A 27,575-nucleotide genomic window follows, 5' to 3' on the forward strand; every position below is an offset into this window, starting at 1 on the left:
CACACAAGCTCCATCAAAATTCCTATGTGAGTATAAAGATCCATACATCAGTAGCTAAATCAGTTTGTGAAGAAAAGAAAAAAGAAAGAGTAAAGATGACAGTTTTGTATGCTCTCATACTGTTACCATATTGATTTTATTACTTTGATATTGTGTATGTTAATATCTCATATGGTAACAGTATGAGAGCATACAAAACTGTGGAATAAGAATAAAAGTGAAAAATAGCCTCATGTAATATTAAAACATGAGATATGATAAAGGTGGTACCACAAATCAATAGAGACCTCTTATTTATACTGATGTTGGGAAAACTACTTTATTATATGTAGAAAAAACAACACTGAACATCTGTCCCCCTTGTACCACACATAAAAATAGACTTGCAGTGGTTTAAAGAACCATATATAAAAGGTGAAACTATGAATATTAGGATAAAATTTAGGTTAATATTTTTATAAATTAGGAATGAAAAAACACTTTTAAAATATGACTCCCCAACATAAAAATCCTAAGGCAAGAAATTTCAGTATGATAAATTTCAGTATGATAAAATTTAGGATTTAATTTCATAAAAGATACTATGGAGAAATTAAGGATGAGAGACTAAGAGATAATTGTATCCTGTAAACAATATTATATTAATATTTATAATTTAAGCAGAATCATCAAAATTGCCAAGAAAAGTGTAGGAAATATAATAGAAAATGGACAAAGAAAATCAATAAGCATCTTGAAGCAGAAGCCTAGAGCTAAAAAAAAAAATTGATAGGATGCTTAAACACACTGAATCAGGAAATCACACATTAAAACATCAGTGAACTACCAATCTAGACCTGTTGGAGTGGTCAAAGTCCGAAAGTTAGATAATTCCAAGTGTTAGTGAGGCTGTAAGTGTAGGAACTCCCTCACAGTAAAGGTGTGAGAATAACTCATAAGTACTAGCAGTACTTGGTGAATTTATGTATGCCTGTGCCTTATGAACCAAAACAAGATTTACAGCACAACAGCTCCTGTGTGAATATAAAAGCACATACCAACAAAAAAATTAGCATTTTACAAAGGACAATCCATTAAGATCATATAGCTATCATATTCATGTGAGTGCCTATGGTAAGAGGATGTGAAAAATGGAACGAAAAAAGCAAAGTAAAACAAGAATGAAAACTTGTCCCAGCCTATGAGAATAATGTGCTATGCACTGAGAATTGTAATTATCTTAACTCTGCCTCTAAGTTCCAATAAAATACGAAGAAAAGAGAAAGAAATGCAAATTTTGTTCACTAGGAATATCTGCGATTGTCTACTAGGCATGAAGAATGCTGGAATTCAATGAACACATGTGTACGACACCTAAGTTTGAATTGGAACTCTGCAGTTTCCTAGTTTGAGAAAGCCCTTCATCATTTGTCTCTCACAACAGACTTGTAAAAAGAGTTGAACATTTATTGTTACGCCTATTTTTTTATTAAAAAAAATGAAGCTCAGATTAAGTGACCCCAAGGCTTCTGATGGCTTTACACTCGATGTCCTACAGCTTGAGCCATATGAAATGACTGCTAGGCAACTACTCTTTACCTATTGAAATGACCATTTCATACAGTTTATACTAAAATATAAATGTCTCTTCTTGTGTTAAACAATGAGAGGGTCACATAATTTAACTGCAAAAAATAAAGGAAAAGTTAGGAAGAGAAATTCCAAAAGGTGAATATTCATATTCCTGAACTATAAAATTTTATAAAATTTCAACAATGTAGAACTCTTATTAAGTGATACATGAAAGCACTGAATTCTTAGATAACATGGGCTCTAAGTGGCTTTCTGAGAAAAAATTACCTTAATAAAGGGCCAAAAAGGAATCCAAATAAAGAAAATGATTTTTGTACCTTAGGAGAACCATATATCCAGGTATGGCAGATAAAGAATAAATAAAGCTGCCAACTGCTGACAAGATTAAAAAGTACTGAAGCATCATGGAACAGTCATGTCCTTTGTCACACAGTCCAAGAACTGCAGATGAATTTGCTGACATTTGAATGCAGCTACAATTTCGGAACACCTGTGTGAAAATAATATATTATCCTATTTAAGAAAGTAAAATTTTGAACACAAATCACAAATATTTTCTACATAGCCAACTGGATCAAGATGGAGACTATTTATTCCCTTTATTCTCATCTCAATTATGGTCCCTCTCAGGATTATAGCATAAAACAAGACAGGGAAAGGCGGTTTTAGAAAAATACATTGCTTTCTAAATATGTGAAGTAAATTTGCAATAGCTCAGATAGTCTGAAGTCATGTCTTTTAAAAACATATACTGTTTTGTTACAATAGGAAGTATAATAAAGTTTGTTTCAGAACACTCAGTGGAAATATTTAGATACTTATGAATAAAGCTTTATTTCAAAAAATACAGTTCATTTAAAAAAAACAGAGTAAAGTCAATCCTTTAAAAATTCTTGTATGTTTCCAGGTTTTCATAAGAATTTTATGAAAATTTTTTTGAAAGTTTTACTTTATCACCAACCAACATTTTAAATACTGTAACATTACTTAGGCAAAGAAAGAAAAGGCTAATTCCATCTTCTTAAAAAGCTGTCAGGGGGCGCCTGGGTGGCTCAGTGGGTTAAGCCTCTGCCTTTGGCTCAGGTCATGATCTCAGGGTCCTAGGATCGAGTCCCGCATCGGGCTCTCTGCTCAGTGGAGAACCTGCTTCCTCCTCTATCTCTCTGTCTGCCTGCCTCTCTGCCTACTTGTGATCTCTCTCTCTCTGTGAAATAAATAAATAAAATCTTAAAAAAAAAAAAGTCAGAACGTGAAAAATATAGAAAAGGAGAAAAAAATGGCAAAGCAATTAGCCGGATAATTGAGATAAAAACCACCAACTTCATCTCAATGATAAAAATATTTTAGTCCAGAATATTTTTAAAATGAATTATCTGAGTAATGACATTACTGCTTTATTAAAGATCAGTGATCAGTGTCCACTATATTCAAAAAAATTAAAGAAAAAGATTATTGGTCAGGCATTATGGAGTTAAAATAAGATTTGTGGAATAAAAAGTAAATCAAATGAACATTCAGAAAGACTTCAATTTTACTTTTATCAAATGAGGACTCAGTTCATGTTGGAAGTTTTCAGTGCAATGCATAAAAACAAAGTTCTGTGAAAAGACCAATAGAATATGTTACCATATTTATTCCTGCTCCAACAGATGTCTCACAACCAGCAAGACAAGCTGACATATATGACACACCATTGTTTCCACACACAGGGTCCCATGTTTTAGTTGGACAGTTGCAATCCCTGTTACAATCAGCAAGGATGGTATCTCCCACATATAAATCTTGTTGCATTCTGAAATGATTTATAATAATGCATGAATGTTTAAAGACTATCAGAGCATTTTCTTTTTCTTCTTTTCATCTTAATCCAAGATTTTATTTCCTCTCCTCCCCAAAGTGGAAACAGGAATCTTCCCACTATCCATGTGTGGACTCAGTACTAAGCTCTGGCATTAAAAAATATCTGTTTTGGTGACCACATAGCCACTTTTCAGTGATTTTCTTCAGATAAAGAAATAGCCAAAACAGGCATTAACTGAGTGCCTATCACATAGAAGGTGCTTTTTCAGGCATTATTTGAACACAAAAATGAAGATGACTGAATCCCTGTGGTTGATCCATATGGTAGTAACAAGAGATCTTATGCTTGAACGCAATTTTGAAGATCAGAATCTGTAAGTTCAATTTGTAATGCAGATAGTACATTTAGCTTTAGAAAGCTAACTACTTGAGTAAACAAATACATTCTCCTAGTATAAAGTATGTGCAGTGGTCACCAAAATGGCAAGATAGGTTGTTCTGGACCAGCCTCCCTCCCAAGAAGACCAATTAGCAGCTATCCATAGATAAGATAACATAGTGAAAATCCCAGAACCTGGGGGTGAAGCTAAAGTACCCCCCTGGACCATGAAGACCTAGAGAAACCACACTGGAATGGTACAAGGAGCAGATGCACTCTAAACAAATTGCCCCACAGCCAGCTCAGCATAACGCCTCACTGGGAAGGCCTCCCTGGGCCTACAATTTTGCCAGTGGGAAGAGAGAACCCAAGGTGGACATCAAGCTCCCTCGGCATTGTGAGATGTTTCCCAGGAGGCCCATTCAGGTCTCACCTCATGAGGATCACTGGGAGAATCTGCAGGCCTCACTTATGAGGAATTAGATAAAGAAGGAGAAAGGGGACAGGGATTATAGCAAGCAGCACTCAGATCTTGGCAGACTGTATTCTTACTTGCAGCATTGACCAAGTACAGATCCCAGCCTGTGGTACAGCTCATCTATAGAGCTGAATGGTGGCTTCTTTTGGCCAAGGAGCTCAGCTGGCACTTCTGCTTGATTTGGGTACCTAGTCAACAGGCCATGGTGGCTGTGGAGACAGTTCAGCTGCCCTGTTTGGGCAGAGAAGCAAACTCTGCCTAACTACTGAGCACAGCCTCCAGTCCCACCCATCCAGAAAGCCTGGCCAGAGAACCTAAGCCAGAGAGTCCATCCTATAGCCCTGCTCAGTCTGGGAGCCAAGCTAATAGCCCTGCCTTACTGTTAAATGTAACCTCTGGCCCCACATAACCAAGGAGCCTGAACAGTAACCCTGGGCAACCTCAGAGCCCAAACTACAGCACCACCCAGTAGTATAGCCCAGCCTTCGGCACTACCCGAAGTAGTAGTGAACACAGCGTGAAGCCTTGCTCAGGCAGGGAACCTAGTCAGTGACTCTACCCAATCATGGAGCAGAGCTTACAGCCTCACCTGATGAGAAAACGTGGATAGTGATCCTACCCAACCAGAGGATGCAGTTTCTAGCACCACCTAACTCTGGGATACAGCTAGAGGCTTCTCTCCTCCAGAGGGTCGGGCTAGCAACCTTGTCCCAACAGTAGAGCACGGTTAGCACCTTGTGAAGCTCAGCCTCAACAAAATATTGGCAGAGAAATTAAGAAAACAATCCAATAATTGCATCAAAAGAATAAATACTTACGGAATAAATTTAACCAAGGATGTGAGAATATGTACACTGAAAACTATTAGACATTGATGAAAGAAACTGAGGAAGACACAAATAAATAGAAAGATATTCTAAGATCATGGGCTGGAAGAATTAATATTGCTAAATTGTCCACACTACCACAAATAATCCGCAGATTCAGTGCAATCCCTAAACAGATTCCAGTGTACCACTGGCATTTTTCATAAACATAGGAAAACAATTCTAAAGTTTGTATGAACCCACAAATAAGTATCCAAAACAATCTTGAGAAAGAAGAACAAAGCTGGAAGTATCACACTTCTGGATTTCAAACTGTTTTTACAAAGCTACAGTAATCAAAACAGTATGATATTAGCATAAAAAAGAGTCACAAAAATTATGGAACAGAATAGAGAACCCAGAAATAAACCATACATATATGGTTAATTTACAACAAGAGAGCTAAGAATTTACTGTGGGGAAAGGATACTCTCTTCATAAATGATGTTGGGAAACTGGACAGCCACATAAAAAGAGTGAAACTAGACCACTATCTTACCCAATACACAAAAATTAAACTCAAATGGACTAAAGACTTAAATTTAAGACCTGGAGCCATAAAATTCCTAGAAGAAAATATAGTGGGTGAACTCTTTCATATCAATCTTGGCAATGATTTTTTGGATTGACACAAAAAAGCACAAGTAACAAAAGCAAAAATAAGTGGAACCGCATCAACTAAAAAGCTTCCAGACAGTAAGGGAGATCATAAACAAAATGAAAAGACACCCTATGAAATGGGGGTTAAATATTTGCAAATCATATATGTGTTAAGCAATTAATATCCAAAATATATTTTAAAACTAATAAAACTCAATACCAAAAACTAAAAACTAATAAAACTCAATACCAAAAAAACAAACAAGCTGATTTTAAAATGGGCGGAGGATCATTTTTAAGCCTTTTGATTAAGACCAAGTGTTAAAATGGGCAGAGGAACTAAACTGAGAATTTTCCATAGAAGACATACAGATGGCCAATAAGGAAGTGAAAGGATACTCAATATCACCAGTCATTAGAGAAATAAAAATCAAAGCCGCAATGAGATATCATCTCACATCTGTTAGGATGTATTATCAAAAGTCAACAGAAAATATTACTATGCATAACCTTCCTATAAATTCAGATAACCCTCAAATACATATCCAAAACTATTCAATGATAGACACATAATTAGACAAATGAAATGTATGAATTTACATATGAATTAATATTTCATGTGTTAAGATTCAGTTATGCTGGATGTGAGCCCATTGTGGAAACATATAAAGGTGATTGAGACTTTATAGGTAATTCTTAATTTTACCCACTTATGAAAGTGTAAAGTATATGGATCATATATCTTAATACAACCTAAGACTGTTGGTAGTTTGTTTGATATCCTCTTTACTATATACTAGTATCATATACACACATGTGCAGTCATAAACTCACTAACCCTATGATATGTTCCCAACCTCTTTAATAAGCCTAGAGCCTGGAGGACTAGGCTTATAATTGACAGATGGAGGAAAGGTAAAGACCATGGGTTATTGTTGGGAATTCTAATTAGCTAATGATCTGGTCAAGGGTAATCATTGAATAAAATACATTATTAACTGTCCTAAAAGTATGATATTCATTAGAAAACAACATACCCTTTATAAGTGGTGGTTATGCCAGCAACTGAAGAATTATCACAGATCATGAGAAAACACAAAAAATGGAGAAGATACTCAATTAAAGATAACCAACATCCTATGTGGGCAGCTTGTTTGACAGTAATTTTGAACTTCTTCATAATTAAACCACCAGCTATATATCCAATGCATATTGGAGGTAAGTTATAAATGCCTATAAATGTAAATAAAATGTTATTTACAAAGAGACTTAGCAAAAGAACAAATATGATAACACTTATCTAATATGTCTTACGTAAGAAACCATTTAGGTCCAACTCACAGTGAATAAAGCTGATTGAATTTTATCTCCAGTTAGTTATTATATCATGTATATATATCATGTCTTAGGTTGTATTAAGATATATGATCCATATACTTTATGCTTTCATAAATGGGTAAAATTAAGAATTACCTATAAAGTCTCAGTCACCTTTATATGTTTCCACAATGGGCTCACATCCAGCATAACTGAATCCTAACACATTATATGTACTAAATATAATCTCACGTATGTTAGGATATATTAACTAAATGGAGATAAAATTACGTACAGAGAGATTTTTAAATGCCCCACCATGTCAAAGTATTTTGAAGACTGTCATCACTATTCTTCTTTTAATTAATTATAGTAGGCTGTAAATTTCTCATATGCAGGGATCATATTCTACATTTCCTTCTAATGGTTCAGGTAGGAGTGACAAGTCAAAGTTGGCCATTAATTTATGATTAATATGATTTTGCGGTTGTTTATACCCACTCTAGATGTTGAGAATTTGACTTCGTTCAAGATACTTTGGAAGATTGCTGAGCCTGTGATTGTCAAGTACATTTACATTTCGTGTCTCTCTCCCTAAAAAAGGGGGAAACATCAAGAAAAAGGAAAAGACAGTGCTTGGTTGCATCCTTACAATGCCAGGGTAAGTGAATCCCATCAACATTTTCTTGGGAGACTGGTTAAAAATTCATTCCAGAATACCACACCAGATTGTCTAATTTAGTATGTTTGAGGTGGGCACCAGGTATCTGAACTTTTAACAAGCACTCTAGGTGATGAGGCTGCAGGCAGTTTGGGAAATTCACTTTTCAAAACAGTAAAAAGCTCTCACGGGAAAGCCAAGATGGAAGAGAGCCACTAGAGTTAATGTGGTCTCGTGAGAAACAGAATGCTTGGGCTGTAAAGACGCCTCAAACCACCAGAGGGCCCGAGGAACTAAGGAATTCATAACCTTGAGTTAAAAGAGTAAAACTCAGACTCCTAATGAATTAACATTGTTTTCCTTTTTGCATTAATGGTTTGCTTCTCTGAAAATTATCTCTAATCCGTACATTCCCCAGGATTTCCAAAAATATTTTGAATTTGCATTCTGACTGGAGAAAGACCAGAAAAGAAAGCCAGGATTTCCTGGCTTCTTTCCTTCCCTTCCTTGTTGATTTCCCTGGAGAATGGAAGGGGGAAATGCGCCAGAGACGGAAACATCTCCACATATTTCAGTTTAGGAGTTTGCTAGACCCATCATCATCACACTATTTACCCTTTCATGGTTAAAAAAAAGGGGAGGGGGAGCTACTGATGTAAAGAAGAATAAACATACCAATTAGAAAGATTGCATCTGAAGATGATTTTCCATATTGCTGTTCCAGATATTTAGGCATGAAGGTGAACATATTAACAAATGCATTGAACTGTACAATGCTAATTAGTATGAAAAGCATATAAATTGTGTTGCACAAAAGACTTTTCATGAATGGTAAAAAATCTGAAATGAAAGAATGACAATAGTGTTAAACTAGCTTGACTGCATTTTGAAAATGACTTTTTCTAAAACATCAACCTCCCCTCTCAAATTAAGTTTTTCTGCTTATGGTACACATACTTGTTTTTGTTTTGCTTTGCTTTATTTTTTTACCTCCTGAAAGCTAAAGTTATATCACTTTGGTACCCTCTGCAAGTCAGTAATGCAGCTGACTGTGCAGGGAGCAGAACACAACTGTTTTACTATCACTAAGTCACTATTGTGTCTTAAGGAAAAACTATAACATAATCCAAATATTGTCTGTGTTCACACCAGTTTCTTTATTTTTCTTCTTTTTTTCCTTCTCTTAATATCCTCTCTTTTCTAGAGATTGCCTAGAATGAAAGATGCTTGGTCTGTTTTTTAAAGTTTAGAAGGAGATCAACTTGATCAAGTTCACACTCAAATATTTTATTATTGTTCCTGACCATTTAAAATATGTGGGAATTTATGGTATATAATTTTCTCAAGTGCCAGGTATTTTCCTACTGCCACAGAATGACAGTTTGGTCCTGCCAGTAGTTCATACTGGACACACAATGAAACCACCTAGGGATCTTTTAAAATACAAACTCCCAGGTTCTACTCTCTGAGATCTTGATTCATTTGGTACTTACTAAGGATTATGTAAATGATATAACCCAAACTTTCCGCTGTCAGTATGGACTGACACAGCTCAGGGCCAAACTTGTGACCCATTTCTTGGAAATGTTCCAAAGTCATCCTGCCACCATTTTGGGGGTAAAGTCTCACCTATAATTACTTTTCACTTTTCCTATCTTCATATTCTTTGTCTTGATTTCCTTACTTACTGTGTATTTTTTGCCCAATAAACTGGCTGGAATCCAAAGGATCAATAAATAAATTCAGAGAGAGAAGGGTGCATATCTTAATGCAAAGAAACCTATTATAGCTGTAGAATTCCTATTATGAATAAAATACATGGCAGGTGAGAAGTGCTCAGAGCACTTTGGAGATTTTTAAGTTGTCCATGTTTGTTGACATCTCTGTTCTAGTAGATAAGTCTCAGTAGTTCAAATCTCTTTTCTATATGTTGCATACTAAGTTCAGCTGTTCCCTAGTTGTGAAAACTGATCTTGCAGATCACAAACAATATTCTATGTTAAAATCTTCTATCAGTCCGTATCAACCTTTCAGAAGGAATTGTGAGTATAATCACGACCACTCTGAGAATTTTGAAAGGTTCTGAATTGGCTTCAAATGATCTGAGAAGTATTATGTTTAATAACAGTTTAAGTGAATGTGTACTTGTTAATAAAAAATTCTGTGCAAACTGGTATTATAATTTATGGGTGATGGTAGAAGTAGCATCATCAACAGTAATAACACTAATACTAGTAGCAGTAATAATAGTAATATGTGCCAGCGCTCCTTTTACTCTCACACAACAACTCTGTAATAATAAGTACTGTTATTAACCCATTTTACAGATAAGGAGACTGAATCTCTCTTCACCTTGTAAATGAACAATCTTTAAGAGTTCCAAGGCCCAGGCCATACCTCATACTAATTAAATCAGACCTCTTACTACATATACTACAATATTATTATTTTAATAATACTACAATATTTCTGGGCATCAGTATTTTTTTTGTAATTTTGCAGGTAATTCCAATATATGGACCAGTTTGAGAATCAACGTTCTTGAACATTAAATACTTAGATTACTTTAGCTTAGTTTCCCACAGAAACACTTTCTGTAAATTATTCTTTGAGCTTTTATTGAAGATGTATCCAAAAAGAAAAAAAATTGTTCTATAAAATATGCACTTGTACTTGCTGGAAACTATGTGGTTCCATTTCCATAGTGCTTGCATTATACATCATATGATAAGTTTTTCTTTTTTTTAGTGTGTTACTCGGAGAACACTCTCTCTTTGAGAATTCTTCTTCTTCTCTCTATCAAGTATGGAGAGTTCTGTGACCTCTCTTTTCTTTTTCTGCCCTAACTTGCAGGAAGCTCATAGTTAAGCTAACATTTGTTGTTATTGTTGTTTCAGAACTATACATCTATTTACAATAGTGTATATATTTTCCTCCTTTTGTTCTCTATTTGGATTCTTTTTAATTAGACCTATGTTATCTATAAAAAAGGTTTTTTTAAAGGCAAATGAGAATTTATTTAGTGCCTGAATTAACATAAGATTTTGTATATATGTTGATAACAGATAATTTGGCTTCCAAATTATGTCACTTATTTCCAAGTAGTAGCACAGGAAGACTCAGACTTGTTAGACATTATTGACTACTGACTATTAATGACAAATTATCTTAATGCACCCTAGCATGATACAGTGTTAAGGTGAAATATAGACACATTTCTAAAAAAAACAAAAAGTAAATTATATGGTATTTAGAATTTTTATATTTGCCTTTAGTGATTCCATCCTTTTCCTTCTTGACTTTTTTGCTTTGTTTCTCTTCTTTCTCATTTTTAATGATGTCTGCATTATTCTTTAGTCCTTCCTTTGGAAGCGTTTTGGGCAGAAAGAAAAAAGGAACGGCAGTGAGCACATTCACTCCTGCACAAATCAAAAAGCCAAACCACCATGCACCAACCCAACGAGTATCAGTGGGAGTTATGGTCAGATCATCTGTAAAGAAATATACACATTTTTATTAGCTTGTCATGAACTATAATTCCTTCATGAACTATAGAAAATTATTAATATTACAGTTTTCAGGTTTTATCCAAATATAGAATTTGTAAACAACTTAGACATTCATAAAATTTGTCCGATGGTAAGTGGTATTACAATATTGCCTAGCAATAAATTATTTTGGTTCTCTGTCCTCTCCTGTAGGAAATTTATAAAAAAGGTACTTATTAAATAACTATAAACTCTAATTACATATAAATAATAATTTGATTAAAAGAAATTCAGACCTATGTTGTCTTTATATCTCTTGAGAAAAGGAAACATGGTTGTGGCACAATAGAAAGAGCACTGGATTTTGAGCCAGAAGGTCAACATTTTAATTTGTTTTCCTGCCCCCTGGTTTGAAATATTTGAAAAATTATTTAAACTCCTTTACTCCAGTTGGCACACATGAACCCACTAAAGCAAGAATGACCTGTGATAACATAACTGGAGGTGATTTGTGTATTCTAGACACTATAAATAAATTTTATTGAATTACCTGTGTTCACAGATCCAGTGTCAACATAAACATTTGCACAGAATGATGCTAACAAAAGTCCAATCAAAGGACCAACGATAGCTCCTGTTTCTACAAACCCTAAAAATAAATGAAAATATAAAGTTATAGTATAGTTATATACCCACATAAAGAGTCCTAATTCCATAAAGAGTCTGAAGACGCATTGTTTGTGCCTCAGATATATTTGCCTTAAGCTTCCAATTTGTAAGAAAATTAAGCTTGGTGTACGGATAAGTAAAAAGTTTGTTTCTGTTAATGTGGAGAAAAAAAACCTCAATATTTAAAGCCACATTCTCTAGTCCTCCAAATTCTTTTGTGTGATAAATCGCAGGTAAAATCTGCTGTAGCAGCATTGGCTAGGATCATGCTGTTGACAAAACCACAACACAGAGTGAGATTCTTTTGCTGCTTTCCGTAGGCACAGTTTTGGAGGAATTCCAGACCAACACCACGTTATGATAATTTTCTCATGACATGTTCCTCAGAAAACCTTCACTCCCACATCTCTGACTTGAAACCTCTTCTTCTGGCTATGTTCTCACTGTTACTGATACTTCTCTTCTTTGATCATGATCTCCTTTCTTATCCTCCACATTCTTGCCTTCTATTCTCATCAATCCCCTCTGCCCTCACGACTTCTTACTCATCTGGAATTTCATCATCGGTGAGTTCATGGCCTACCTGCGATTTAGAATCAAGGCTGAGCCATCCCTACTGCGGAAAACACAGACATAACCTTCTTCAATGTGCTGCTCCTTCCTTCAAAATATGTCTTCTGCCTTCTCCATGGTTCCATAGGCTACCCCCCATCCACAGACCTGACTACTTGACCTCAACCCCTTCTATCTTCTCTGAGGTCTTGCTCAACTAGACATGTTTTTTTGTGTGTGTGCTGGTTTGGTCTTCCCTGTTCACTGATTACAATATCTCACATATCCACCCTGCTTGCTTTCATTTCACTGCTCTGCATTTACAGCCCCACCACTTCCTGAATCTACTCAAATCCTTCCACATTCTTCTCAAAATACTTGCAGGTAGCACCAGTGTCCTTTTCGCCACTTATTTGGTGTCCTTTTCTGGTCTCCATTCTCCTAACTCTTTATGTTATTTGACACTGCAGGCTAGCTCCCCTTTTGACATTTCCTCCTAATACTTTCACTAAACTATGCATTTATTGTTTACTTTTTCCCTTGTTACTACTCCTTTGATTTTTTTCTTCACATTCTTCTCAATAACTAAAAGTGTTCCTTGGTGTTTTAATGTAGAATTTCTCACTAACTCATTTCTATCTCTCTCTTTTTTAAAAATTTTATTTATTTACTTGAGAGAGAGAGAGCATGAGAGGGGAGAGGGTCAGAGTGAGAAGCAGACTCCCTGCTGATCAGGGAGCCCAATGTGGGACTCTATCCCAGGACTCCAGATCATGACCTGAGCTGAAGGCAGTCGCTAAACTAACTGAGCCGCCCAGGTGCCCACTCATTTCTCTCTTAATTTCATTTGTTTTCTCTATGTAAGTGACTCTCAACATTCATTTCTACTTTTCTGTTCTCTCCTAAACTTCAAAGTCATACATGGAACTATTTTCTCCCATTGTGTAACTTATTGATTTATAGTTATTTAATTATATGCATGTGTACATTTATTTATTTCATTTTTTAAGTATGATTTTTTTCTCTAATTTAATTACACACAAGTATTTATCAGATTTGGTTGATTTATAATTATGTAGTTATTTATAAACTAAAACTTATATGGACTATGTCTTATTCATCTTAGTACATATAGAGATTATTACTATTATTTCCATATATTATACACCCTAGTATTTATTGAATAAAGAAACACAGATTATAACAAGGTGTTTGTTGATTTATTGCAGGCAAGCATTTGTATTATTTCAAGATAAATATTTGTATTCTTTCAAGATAAATAAGGGATTTGAAAAGACAGAAAAGAAAAACATCATAAAAGCTTATTGAAAAATCAATGAATGAGCAAAAAGTGCCAAAGATTACTTGGGGTAACGTCCTCTAAATATTTGATCTATCTCAATTATGTATAACTCTGCTCCAATTTTCTTTCACCCTCTTTGACATTTCTGATTCTTAAAATATATGTCTACATTAATAGCAAAATATGTCCAAACTAAAAGCTACACTTTTATAAATAACAACAGATTGAACAAATAAAGAACACAAATAAGCTATTCATAATAAATTAAGAAGATTTAGGAGATTAGTAGACTACATAAGAAGGCAGATCCTATTTTGGTTATTGTGGGAGGTGACATTGATTGATTTTAGAAAAGGAAATTTCAAGAAACATAACCAAAAGTATGAACCAGATATTTATGAAGAATCTGAAAAAGCCTGACTAGCATGGAGAGATTGTGAAGAAACCAAACAGACTGAGTAGTAATTGGAGAGATTAGATTTAGTAAAGAAAGAGCTAGTATGTTTTATTGACATGGTAAGGAAGACATGATTAAAACATTATTTGAGAAAAAATATACTGCAAGCGTGTTTATTAGAAATTGAAAGAAAAAGCTAGTGATAACATGACCAATGAAGATGTTATAATAATCTATAGATGAAGTAATAAAGACCCAAACAAAAATAGAGGTAATGAAAATAGTGAGAAAGATTTTGAATGTAAGAGACATTTTAAAGAAAACATTGGTAAGTCACTTAACAGACTTGGTATAGAATGGTGTCAAGGAAATGGATGAGTCAAAGAGAACTCCAGGGGTACTAGATGAGTGGTATTTTTAATAGCAAAAAGCAGAGTTAGAAAAGAGGCTTATTTGGAGTTAGCTCAATTTGGTAAACTTTTATTGATGACCAGCTGTACCAAGGTACTCTTCTCCTCATTCTGGAAATCACTGAGTCCAAGTAACTGACATCCACCTGTAAGGAACTTCCTTTCCTGAGAAGAGGTTAAGGCAGATTTTCAAACTCACCAATATATAAAGGAGAGTTTTCAGATTTGGCAAAATCTTCTATGTAGGAAATACCCAAAGGCATGATGGGAGTTTCTCCAATTCCACGTATGATATTTCCTACTAGTACATACACCCACATTAATGATTTCACTTCTTTCACACAGTCTGTATTAAGGACAAAAAATATTGTATTAGTGTTTTGGTAGTAAAGTATCAGTAATACTTAATTCTAGATTTTTGGTCAACATTTCAATTCTTTTCTTTTTTTTTTTTTTTAAGATTTTCTTTATTTACTTGACAGACAGAGATCACAAGTAGGCAGAGAGGCAGGAAGAGAGAGAGGAGGAAGCAGGCTCCCTACGGAGCAGAGAGCCTGATGTGGGGCTCAATCCTAGGACCCTGAGATCATGATCTGAGCCGAATGCAGAGGCTTTAACCCACTGAGCCACCCAGGTGCCCCAACATTTCAATTCTTACATGACATGGCATCTTGTCAATGATTTATACTACTATGTCAGCTATGCATTATTGGACCATCCTATTTGCATTTTCTGACAGGGTACTTAGGTATGGCCAAATGTAAGTGGTATATTGGAGCTAGTTCCTACTGTGTTGGAATAGATGAGTGGTATACACATCTCTTTTCAATTTAGTATTTAATGCAAACACATTGGTAGTTTGATGGCAGTATTTACACACACAGATTGACAAACAGTAAAAGCCATAAACTTTTCCCTCCAGAGAGACAGTCTATCAGCACCTACTGAACCCAGCTGGCTGCTGTGAGAGCTACCCCACTTCTGTACTAACTTAGGGAAGAGAAAAAAACAAACACAAATATCTCTTTCTAGAATTGATACTGTGAGATTTCAATAAGAATCTCTCTGAAGTTTGAATTCTCTACAGCTCTAATTACTTTATAGAAACTAAAAATATTTAATCAGGTAGTAATCACATTTTCTCTATAGAACCTACTGCATACTGTTAACCACCAAATAATTTTTAACAGAGAAACCAACCCCAATCCTTGAAGCAGCGCTGCTCAGTAGAGTAACAAAGAGTAGGCCAAAGGGAATGAAAGGGAGGAAGATAGGCAGTTGTCTGAAAACAGCCAATTCTGTTCTAAGCCTATATGGCTATCAAGCCAGGAAGACACTCTTTAGGGTCATGTTTTCAGAAAAGTGAATGACAATTTATTTTTGTCTCCTACAATCTGCCCAGGTACCCATAGATATGAGGCTCCTGAGCTCAGCTGGGCCTGGAAATACCTTGTGAGGTTTATCTCTCAGTTATTCCCAGTCCAGAAAATCATAATGCCCATTTCTGGGTATTTCCCCCCCTACCCCATGGTGAGCACAGTGTCTAGAGATCATGGGCAAATTCTAGGCCTACTCCAGGACAAAAGTTAACATGTCAGGTGATTAAAGTATTAATGTACTTTTCTGGAAATTCACTAGACTGGGAAGGTTTTGATTTATCTACTACAATGCAGATTTAAAAAAAAAATAGGAAATAGGACCTAGGTCAGCCTTTGGAAAAAGTCAGTTCAAGAAAAGAATAGAGGCCACCATTGATGTCACAGGGTTTTTTTGTTTGTTTGTTTGTTTCCCCAGGGAGTTGCTTTGGCTTAGAGTTTCTGAGACAGCTATTCTTACACTCCTTGAAACTGTTTAGTTTCCTCTGATTCCATGCCAGCAGTGAAATTCCCAGCCTTGGGGATGAATATAACTCCTACTGATATGAATCCAGCATAAAAATGTCCCCATCAGAGGAAGAGAAGTTCTGGTCTGAAGTAAATCAGTGGGTTAGTTCCAGACTAAGCATCACCAGATGATTATATAGGTCCCTTCACATATGAAGGAGCAGAAGCTGGCATGTTGGTGTCTGGGACTGCAGGAAGCCAGAAGAAGCACCGCTATTGTGTCAGGATATAAATTAGTATCTCTGGTAAAGAGGAAGAAGTAGAGCAGAAAGAGAAGGTCCTAGTTCAGCAGAAAGAGAATAGAGTAAATCAGAGTCACAGCATACTTGCCTGCTTTCTCTGCTATAGAAGACCTGTGTTATAACACAGATCTTTTTGTTTCTGTTACTCATTTACAAATCATCAGCATAAATCCTCTTTCTAAGATGTTTTCCTCTGTGGAATTAACTCTAAGTGGTCCTTGGATGGATGTCTTTGACTTATTTTTAACTAACCATTTCAAAGAATAGATAAGACATTCTTATTAAGTCTATTCAAATATGAGAGGAATAACATTTAAATTACAGGCCATTTCTATTTCCCTCCATGATCTCCTCCAAAATCTCTGAAAAAAAATTTTCTTTTGTTCATTTACCTTACTCACTTAACCAAACGTAATAACATTCAAAGCCCCTCAGCAGAAAGTGTTCAGTTACAAATTCACTGAACAGAAAGCAGTACAATGAAGTAGACAACCTGATGGATCTTCTGTTGGTCTGAAAATCTGGGTTCCATTTTCCATACACAAGAAACTGTTTGAGGACAAATTGCCTGAAACTGAAACTGTAGATTCATATTCATATCTGTATGAACACAGGGAAAACATGGTGATGTTAAGGAGCCAATGAAGACAATGTGAGCATTGTGCAGATTAACTCCTGCTTCACTTAAGACACAACATCTAAATCCAGGAAAGATTTCTTTTCATTTTGCCACCTAATTATCATAAATTAATATAATCAAAAATAATTTGCCACTCACTGTCAAGGTACAATCCCATGACAGCTAGCTTTCAATTATCTGTATGTGAATGATCTACCTTTTAAATCATCTGACATTAACTTTCAGTGGTTTTTAGGTGATCATTTCCTGGAAATAATTACTGTGGGAGAAGGAACAGAAACCAAGAAAAATAATAGACTCAACAAAATATAATTAAAGGCTTTTGGGGGAAAAAAACAACACAACAAAACAGGTCTCCCATTTCTGAGAATCCAAACAATAATCCCTTCATGTGTTCATTAGTGTCCTCAGAGAAACAAAACATGTACCCATCATAATGAGAAACCTTAGGAGAATCTCAAACACTGTGGCAGCACAATGTAATGACTTTTTCTTTTCTCATTAGAACAAAAGTGTTAATAATCTGTGACCATTATCTTAGGCAAATTACCACAAGATCCACATGCCTTTTCCCAGAAAGAAAATTACATGCTGCAACAATGGAGGAAAACATGTCCAGGTCTCTTTGTTAGAAATTGCACTGGGTTGGTTTCTATATTTCTATTAGAGAAGAGAAAGCCAAAGAAAACTTGCCTCTCTGAGTTTCAAATAAGCTAAAGAGTGTTATGCTTGGATGTCACCAAAAGTCCTAATCATTGTGTTACAGAACACAATAAAAAGGGTTAAAATACAGAGATACCCATAGAATTTGGCTATGAATTGTGGACAAAGGCTTCTGTCTCCAAGCCCATGATCCTATGAGACATGGGAGCTTCAGACAAAAAAAAAAAAAAAACAAAAAACAAAAACCTTTGATAGAGTGTAGAAAGAAATTAAAATAATAGCTGAATATTACTTGCTTCTCCTTGAAACCTCTGATACCTTCAGAAATAACTGAAAGTTGGAGTATCTTTTTCATTTAAATTATTTCTTAAAACCCAGTAACTCATTCCATGTCCATTCATTCCCCAAACATCCCCAAATGGGTAGTAATGGATTTTAAAATAGGAAAGGAAAAAAACACAATACTATGCAGATAAAGAGAAGGGAGGATTTGACAAGAAGAGAGAGTTTAATAGGATTTTGAAAATAAAAAAGCAGATAAGTGAATGATCACTGAAATTGTGGATATGAGAAACATAACCCCGAGTAAGTGGTTATAGGAGAGCAACTAAACACATGCCATACAAACCTGGAAAGCTTCAGGCAAGAAACAAGATACTTCTAATGTGAGAGTATGCATGGTCCCAAAAGAGGATTGCCTTAAAGTGTGTATAAGGAGCAGTTAAGCCCTTATAGACATCCTCTGCCATCGCAACTGATTATGGCCTTTGTCTCTAGAGACTAAATAGATACTGAGGCTAGGGAAGCCATGCTAAAAACTACAGACATTAGGATAAAAAAATCTACATACTGAAAATCAAGATTCCCACCCCCATGTGCTGGTAGCCAAGCTCCAACCTCCCAGAAAACAAATTAGAGAATCACCACCTAAGAAAAACTCACTGTTTAGGGGCAGTTCTAAGCCACCTAAAAAATAGCCAGTCCCTATACAATCACCCTACAAAGAAGTCCTCCATTAATTAAGCCTTATACACATACACAGAACTTCCAGTTAGCTTGTTGTTGTTATTCCTCTTTCTTAAATATGACTAGATACCCGAGAACCACCAGATATGCGGGGAAAGCCTGTAACAGTAAAGATAGAGACAGAAACAAATAAAAACTGTACACTCACAGAAAACAGAGACAATGAAGTGAGATGAAGAAAATTTAGACAAAGAAAATTTACAAAAGGACATTGCATTCTTGAAAGAAGAACAAAATGTTCCTTAAAAAGATACAGTCAAGGATCAAAAGAGTTGTTGAAAATTTAAACTGTGATAGCAAATGTTAGAAATTCATTCAGAGCTTTGGAAGATAAAAATGTCTCCCAAAAAGTTACAAAAAGATGAGGATATAGAAAATTGGAGAAAAAAAGATGAGAAATATATAAACTTAATCCAGTATGTACAGAATTCAAATAGTAGAAGTTCTAGAAAGAGAAAATGGGGAGGAGGTATATCATCAAAGAAATAATACATGTAAGTTGTCCAGATTGAAGGCACCTAGCACAATAGAAGAAAAAGATTTATACCAAGATAGTTATGATGAATCCAGACTCCGGAGCTTAAAAGAAAACCCCAGTAGTTCCCAGAGAAAAGAAACTGGTCATAGGGATTAGAATGGCATAAGAGTCTCAATAGTAACATTGGAAACTAGAAAACATTGGAATGATGTCTCCAAAATCGTTAGGAAGATATTTCCAATCTAGAATTTTATATCAGCCAGGCTATCAATCAAATATGAGAGTAGAATAGAATATTTTCAGATGTCCATGGTCTTAAAATTTCTACTTCTTTTACATACTTTTTCAGAAACCTATTAGATTGTGTTTTCCACAAAAAGGAGTGAGAGTAAAAAGTAAAGCAGAAGATATGATAGCCAGGATATAAGTTAACTAAATGGAGAATAGAAGCAAACAAATTCCAAGAATAACAGTGAGGGAAGATTTCAAGGGAAGAGCCATGCACCAAGCCTGGGGAGATTCCCATTCAGACTGCAGACAAAGACTTGATGGTGACATAGAACTATCTCTAAGACAAAAATGAGACCCTGTGATATGTATGAGCATTTTGAGATGTTGCCCTATCAGTGGAGACTTTGCTGATGATTAGTGAGAGATTAAAAAGAAATAAATAAAGAAAGAAAATGACTCAAGTAAAAAGGGAACAATTATTAAATCCAAGGAAAATAAAGATGATATAAGAAAGGAATAACAACATGGTTCAGCAATGAAAGACACTTACATAGTACATGGAAATAGTGAATATAATTTTATAGCAGAAAATCAATATATGTTACAGAACACAAAAGTATTAACAACTAAAAAGATGAACATTTACTTAGAACCATGGAGACAAATAGCAGAAGAAAGTACTAAAAGATTTGCAAGTAGCTACTCATGGAAAGCAGTAATATGAACAATGTTGAAGGGATAGGGGACAACTCTTTTTTCAAAATAAATTTAATTTTACAAGTTGGTGCACATATTACTTTGGTAAAAATTAAAATAAAAACCATCCTTCAGACTGGTCTGTCTCTTAGTGACCTACATACAAGTAAACAGAATCTCATTGTAATTAGAAGTGTCTAAAGACATTTTCCCAGGTCCTAAGACTCTTTTCATCAGACTCCACTCCATAAAGTCCCAAATCTCTGTTTCATAGATGGAGATAATGTGACTATGTAAGTGAAGCAAGGAAGCCTAGAGCCCAACTGACTTGTGGAACAAAATCTGCATCTTTCAGCTCCCATTGCTGTGCTATGTGCTTTTAGGAAGTATTGTTCCTAGAAAGGGAATTTCAAGTTTCATTTCATGCAGCCAAAAGTTGAACATAAAAAGTCACCAGAAACTGGAATACTTACCGGTCCATGAGGAAATGAGGTAGAGATTGTAAGAAACACCCTAGGCCCATAACCACACATCCAACACCAATCAGTATAGGTCTATGTAATTTGGTTCCAAAATAACTCACAAATATAATCAACAAAAGATTTCCTAGGAAAAAATTAAGATAAAAATGAATATCTTAATAAGCATGATCAATAGCTTAGCTTCATCCAGTCATTTACTGTCTGGCATTTATTGTATAAAAACTATTTTGAGTACCAGGACTGGTGCTAGCAATGCATAAAGCAGTAAATGAATAAGACACAACTCCTGCCTTGAAGAATGACTCTGTTTCACAATCTCAACAGATATGTAAACAGATCTCTGTGGAACACAAATATGTAAGGAGGGCAGGGCACCTGGGTGGCTCAGTGGGTTAAGCCGCTGCCTTGGGCTCAGGTCATGATCTCAGTGTCCTGGGATTGAGTCCCACATAGGGCTCTCTGCTCAGCGGGGAGCCTGCTTCCCTTCCTCTCTCTCTGCCTGCCTCTCTGCCTACTTGTGATCTCTCTCTGTCAAATAAATAAATAAAATCTTTAAAGAGGGCAGAAGAGAAGCCATTGGAAGGGACTGAGCAATGGTTCTAAGAGATGTTAAAGACTGTGTGTGTGATTATGTAGCTTAGAAAAATGGGATACCAAAGTACGTGTTAGACTTTATGTCACCTCTGGCCTTTCTCTCCATGTCTGCTCCATGCTTGAAAAGAGAAGCCAAAGTCAAATTCAGATAGATATATGTTTAACTCATGATTTAAATATAACCAACCCAGAGATCTCTAATTTTACTTCTACCCTTAGAAGTAAAAAATAGTAGGTCCTCACTTCTCCAACTGGGTCTTAGAAGTAAGTCTTGCTTTGAGAAGTCAATTCAATAATAAATTTATCCACGTCTTAGGATGAAGTTTAAGGATAAAGAAACTAAATGTGGAGGCCCCATTCTAAGGGACAAGCCCTTGATAAGAATGACATAAAAGGTTGTAAGAACAAAACACATGAGGAAGTTCTCATATGATACATTTAAAATTTAGTAATCAATATTTTCCCTGATCCTACTCTGCATAGGAAAACTTCTATGATGAGCTTGAGAACTATAAAAATTTAAAAAACTCTCCCTTAAGTTTTTAATAATTTTCCAAGTAGTAGTGCATATTTTGAAGACTTTTCTTTCCATATCTGTTTCTCTCTAGTCTGCCTTATAAGAAGAAGAGATGTCAGTACCTACATTCTTTCATGTAGACAGTGCCCCACCAAGTGCTACCACAGTGACCTCCCTAGGTTTCTAAAATCCCCATCATCAAAGCCATCCATGTTGAAGGTATTATCTCTAGAAATCCACCATTGGAAATCCATATCCATTTTGGAAACAAGAAGAGAGGAAGAGCCTCCTCTCCACGTAAGGGTGAGCTTTTCAAGCTGCCTCTCTCAGTCGGTAAAATAATCACATGAGATGGAATAGAAATGGATAGATAAGATTTTATGAAGGGTATGGAGAACATGGTCTATAAAAATTACTGAGGAAAGGTAAGCAAACTAATGCCGCTTTATTGGCATCTGTAAATTGCCTTTCCTCTTCCCTTCAGCCATTATTTCAGATCTTCATCATTCTTCTCAAGCCACCTATTGCCACTCACTTTCCATAGTCAATACTTCCTACTTTGTCAAGAAATTTGGGGCAGTCATGTTTCCCACCTTACGGCCTTACATACTTCCTTCAGTTTCAGAGGTTGTGGTGCCCATCTGACCATCCAAAGTCCAACACCCTATCTAGGCACTCCCATTCTCTCCAGCAACTTACTCCAAGAATTAAAATCTCTCTCATACAATTTAAGTCTCTCTTTCTCTGCTGTGTTTTAATTACAGATATTCTCTAGTTTCTCTCCAAACCGACAGTCACCTGTAGTCACAGATTCCACTTCTTCCCCTCCCCTTCTTTCCCAAAGTCATTGCGCTCTTCCTGCCTTCTAGCTTCTCTATCTACTGTTCAGGTAGATAGAGCCCTGGCCAACATCATAATTATCATACCATAAAACCTGGGGTATAGTTTTCTATTCTTGTCTAATTGGATATGTCTAACACTTTTGAGACTGCTGACAATTTTTTCTTTTGGAAATTTCTACTCCTTTGGTATCTATCATTATATTCTCTCCTAATTTCCCTCTTAATTCTCTGATTATTCCTTCTCTTAACACTTTGGTGGGCTCCTTTCTTCCACTTGTTCCTTAAATATTGGTGCACCTCAGGGATCTACCTTTTGTCCCTGGTACTTATCTTTCTTTACCATCTCCCTAAATAGCCTCATCTGTTCTTTACTTTTAACAACTACTGGCTTACTCAGTAATCAGTAGCTCCAGCTCAAACTGTTCTCCAGTGCTTCTAGCTCATATAACTGCCATGCAGACATCATTACTCAAAGAGCTCACTGCTAATACCACAAATAGTTTGCGTAAACAGAAATCATCATCATCCTCATAGCCACCAGCACAATCTCGTCCCCCTTCTCCTATTCTCTGTGCCAGTACCACTATCCACTCCACTGCCCAAGATGTAAATCTGGGGATACCTGCTTTTCTCATCTGCCACATCTAATCTTCCACTAAGTTCTCAGGAACCTAACTCCTCAGTATTTTGTAGGTCACCCTCTTCTCTGTATTTCTATAGTATGATCCTGACTCAGACCCAGACAGCTCTCTCTTGTGCTTTTGTGTTATCCTGTTAGGATCCTCTCTGGTTGGCTGGCCACCTTTAAATGTATCTCTAACATAGTCACAAGCATGGCCTTGATTAAAAGCAAATCTGACCTTTGGTTTTTTGTTTTGTTTTTTTCATTTTATTTATTTATTTGACAGAGAGAGAGAGAGATCATAAGTAGGCAGAGAGGCAGGCGGGGGCGGGGGGACAGACTCCCTGCTGAGCAGAGAGCCCAATGCAGGGCTTGATCCCAGGACCCTGAGATCATGACCTGAGCCGAAGGCAGAGGCTCAACCCACTGAGCCACCCAGGTGCCCCTGACCTTTGTTTTAAATAGCTGCTCTTAACCTGTGGTGTATAAACAAACCTCCAAGGAGTCCATGAATAGAAATCAGGGGTTCCATGAACTTGAGTGAGAAAAAAAAGTTGTGTCTTTTATTTTCACTAAGTTTTAATTAAAATTGATATTAACATTTTCTTTGATAGTGAGAGTAGGTATAAACTATGTAGCATTAACAGTACTTAAGATTTTGTCACAGATTGTCACCAATAGAAGTTATAGATATTTGCTTATGATACTACAGTTGTTGCAGATACCTCAAAATATCAACCCTACTTATTACTTAAAAAATTAGTGTAGATATTATATTTAGTATGTTAGTAAGCACAAATATTACTATATGACAGTCATTTTAATATTTTGATAACTTTACTCAGTTTTTTTTTACTTTTATAATTTTTATTTTATGCAAATTCCATAGCAAGCACACAAGGCTAACCATAGTCCATTTCTCACCCCTGCCCATTTCTCTAGGCTCCTATCTTAATAAATTCCACATAAGCTTTGTGAGTCAATAATATTGGGCTGAATGTTACTCCCCATACAAATTACTAAGCTATCTCGCCCTTAAGCTTTTTCTATTGAAATTCCCTTCACATACATCCTTGTTTCTTCACCTAGAAAGCTTTTTACTTATCTTTGAACATCTTCCCCAAGTAAGGCTGTGTCCCTGATGTGCGTTCTTATAGGACTTTGCACCTACCTATACCACCAAACTTACTGCATTCAATTGAAATTATTATTGTACATCAATGCCATCCCTTAGATTGTGAGCTGGGTCCAGGCTGGACTGTATAAAGAGTTATATCTTTTCTCCATCCCCAGGATCCAGCGCATGAGTGGTGCAGAGTTGTGTCTGGGGGAGGGGAGTGTGTGGTTAAACACTAGGAGACAAGATCAAGCATCACCTGTTTCAGTTTTCCCTCTCCTCAAACCCAATTTTTCTTCCAGATATTGATTAAGTATATTAAAGATAACTTGCACCTTGGAGGAAGTAGAAGCTACTCTAAAACTGTGAAAGAAAGGCGTTCATAGTTCTACGCAGCTTTGTTTACAGGAGAAGTCTTTTTCTTCCTCATTCTTCCTGTGTCTTCACATCTTCCCAGTCCTCCACAAAAAGCAGACAGTAAGAATAGATTCTATTCTTTCCTAGAGTCTGTTTCTGAAATAAATTCAGGGAGATAGAAAAACAGTTTCTTTTTCCTTCTGCACTTAGAAAGAATTGTTAACTTCCCAGAAACAGCAGAAGAAAAATATTCATGTTTTCCTTTAGAAAACAGATTCCTTTGTTTTCCATGATGTGTATCTTCTAAATAGGAAGATGGAGCTTTTAAAAATTATCAAATGATAGATTAGATACAAAAATTCTTCTAGTATGCTACTCATACTAGATAACCAATAACTATTACAGTAAAAATTCCGATGGTGAGATATGTGGCAATATTTGATTATTATTTGGGGGATAATATTTAAACTAATTGTTTCTATGAATATTCCAAAGTTAGCAAGGCTATTCATTCCTTTTGGAAAACATGTTACTCAGTTAGATTAGATGTCCTAAGATTACAAGTAAGGAGAATAAAATTCAAAGTAGCTTTATAGATAAAATAAAATATAAAAAGAAGTAATGCAAAAATAATTCATTACCAATCTCAAAGCTTCCGTTAATAAATCCGACTAGAGATGTAGGGATGTTGAATTGTCTCTCTATTTGTGTGAGCATGGAATTCATATAAGATCCAGAGAGTGTTTTGGATACAAATGCACATGTTATTGCCAGAAGAAACATCTATGGAGAAAAAAATGTGAGAAAACACAGGAAAAGTTTATTTTTGATCATGTATGTTTATATTTGCCACCTGTTGACAAAATATCTTCTACCATAAGACTGATTATCTCCAAGATAAGTAACTCTTGAATATGCAAGAAACTTTTAATGTGGTCCATTCTTCTGGTCTTTCATGCCATGTTATCTCTGAAAACTCAAAGTGGGACTGAATTTTGTAGGTAGTTGTAGCCTCGTTATTTTATAGGCACATCTTGTATATACACAGAGACAGCCATTCTAAATAAGATATAGCTAGTAGTTTTAAATAGATCTTCAGCACAATAATGCTATCTGTAGTACAAAGAAGACATATACGATAAGAAAAAAAGGAACATGGCATTACACAAAGACATTATTTCTATAGCAAATTTGCTCAGGCTCTCTCCAAAATAATAGGTAAGTCATGCAACATTAGATCGCTGCTCACTCCCAGTTTATTTATTTAAAACCATGTTATATGTTATAATATATTTACGTATATTATAATAAGTAATTAATAAAAATATTTCTAAACTGACCAAGTATTTGCTATAAGAAGAGAATATGAATACAATAAATTTCCATGCATTGAATTACATTTCCTGTATACTGATATAGTTTCAAAGGACAGGTTGATGGGATCCATTAAAAAAAAACAAGGACAACTTAACAAATAGAATCATTGTAATCACCAAAAGCTAGTATGGTCTCAATAAAAACATGGAAAAGTAAAAATTTTGGTAGTTTTATTAAATTAGAAAGAAACAGACTTAAATTTCAGTAGAGGATTTGACAAAGGAGTCTTAAATAATGGGTAATAGTATAGTTAGGTAGATTAAGCACTGCTTCAACACCAACAAATTAGTGATGAATAGATTTAGGTCATCTTGAATGATGGTTTCCAACCCTATGCCATAGACTTTTTCCTTGGTCCCACTTAAATACGTTTCCTGATGACATTTCCATCCTGGGAGACTGTTCAGTCTATGCTCAGCATACTCAAATCCCTAAAATCCTCACCCCTCCACCTGCCACTTTCCCATTCTTGAACCAACCCCTCAATTTATATTACACCTGTACAGACCCTTCAAAATTATTAACAATCTTTTCTACTTCTCAGTCTTCAACCCAGTCAGGAACTTTCCATGACCAGCAAATGATCTCTGCAACAGTCATCATCAAACTTACCTCCATCTCTTCCTCTCTAATTCCCCTCCTGCCTTTGAAGGATAGGTGTCCCTTTTCCATTACAATAAAATCCCTCTACCCATGCTTTTTGAATCCATTCTTCCCATTTGAGATTATGATTTATCAATAAATACTCTCTCCTCTATTTCCAACCTCACACCCTTTACTGCCTCTCTCCCCACTATAAATATATCTAAGATATTTCTGTCTTTAAAAAAATATTTTTTTTCCTTAACCCCTGATAGTTGCTACTCCAGCTAACACCAGGCTATTTGGAAGAATAATGTAGGTTTACTGCCTAGACTCTAACCTTCCATTCACCCTTTAGTTCCCTACTGTCTGTCTTCTCCTGAAGCTACTCCATGAAGGGTCAAAAACAACTTCTTAGTTTCCATGTTCAATAGATACTTCTCAGTCCTCAACTAACCTGTTGTCTCTGAATGATTTGGCCCCACTAATCACTCTTTTCTTCCTGAAATTCCCTACCCCCGTGTATACCTAAATGTCCACCTACCTTCTAGACTCTTTCCATTCAGTCTTCTCTTTGGCCAGCCCCTTCAGGATTTGTCTTATACCTTCTACTCTTTGTGCTATATGTGCTCTCCCTAAGAAATCTCACTTATTCCCATAGCTTTCCCTATCACCCATATGCTGAAATCTCTCAAATGTACACAGTTTAGCTGAGATAATTGCCAGCATTCCTT

At 35.7% G+C, this 27,575-nt stretch overlaps 1 protein-coding gene across 5 annotated transcripts in view; it reads right to left on the reverse strand.

The window, feature by feature from the left end:
* Positions 1-27,575, reverse strand: part of SLCO1A2 (solute carrier organic anion transporter family member 1A2) — a 105,818-nt gene that overhangs the window by 12,031 nt on the left and 66,212 nt on the right. For 4 of the 5 annotated variants that reach the window (XM_032855124.1, XM_032855122.1, XM_032855123.1 and 1 more), the window contains 10 exons: positions 25,524-25,665; positions 20,825-20,957; positions 17,111-17,217; positions 14,692-14,838; positions 11,712-11,810; positions 10,943-11,164; positions 8,349-8,513; positions 6,733-6,928; positions 3,199-3,364; positions 1,890-2,062 (listed from right to left, as the gene is read on the reverse strand). In XM_032855124.1, the coding sequence (XP_032711015.1) occupies positions 1,890-2,062; positions 3,199-3,364; positions 6,733-6,928; positions 8,349-8,513; positions 10,943-11,164; positions 11,712-11,810; positions 14,692-14,838; positions 17,111-17,217; positions 20,825-20,957; positions 25,524-25,665 (1,550 nt within the window). Of the gene's footprint in view, positions 1-1,889; positions 2,063-3,198; positions 3,365-6,732; positions 6,929-8,348; positions 8,514-10,942; positions 11,165-11,711; positions 11,811-14,691; positions 14,839-17,110; positions 17,218-20,824; positions 20,958-21,068; positions 21,090-25,523; positions 25,666-27,575 lie in introns of those variants that run through there. The other variant, XM_032855125.1, reaches the window with a different exon arrangement.

The sequence above is a fragment of the Lontra canadensis genome, unplaced genomic scaffold (assembly GCF_010015895.1).
Source record: "Lontra canadensis isolate GAN:19392208 unplaced genomic scaffold, GSC_riverotter_1.0 scaffold9, whole genome shotgun sequence".
Lineage (NCBI taxonomy): Eukaryota > Metazoa > Chordata > Mammalia > Carnivora > Mustelidae > Lontra > Lontra canadensis.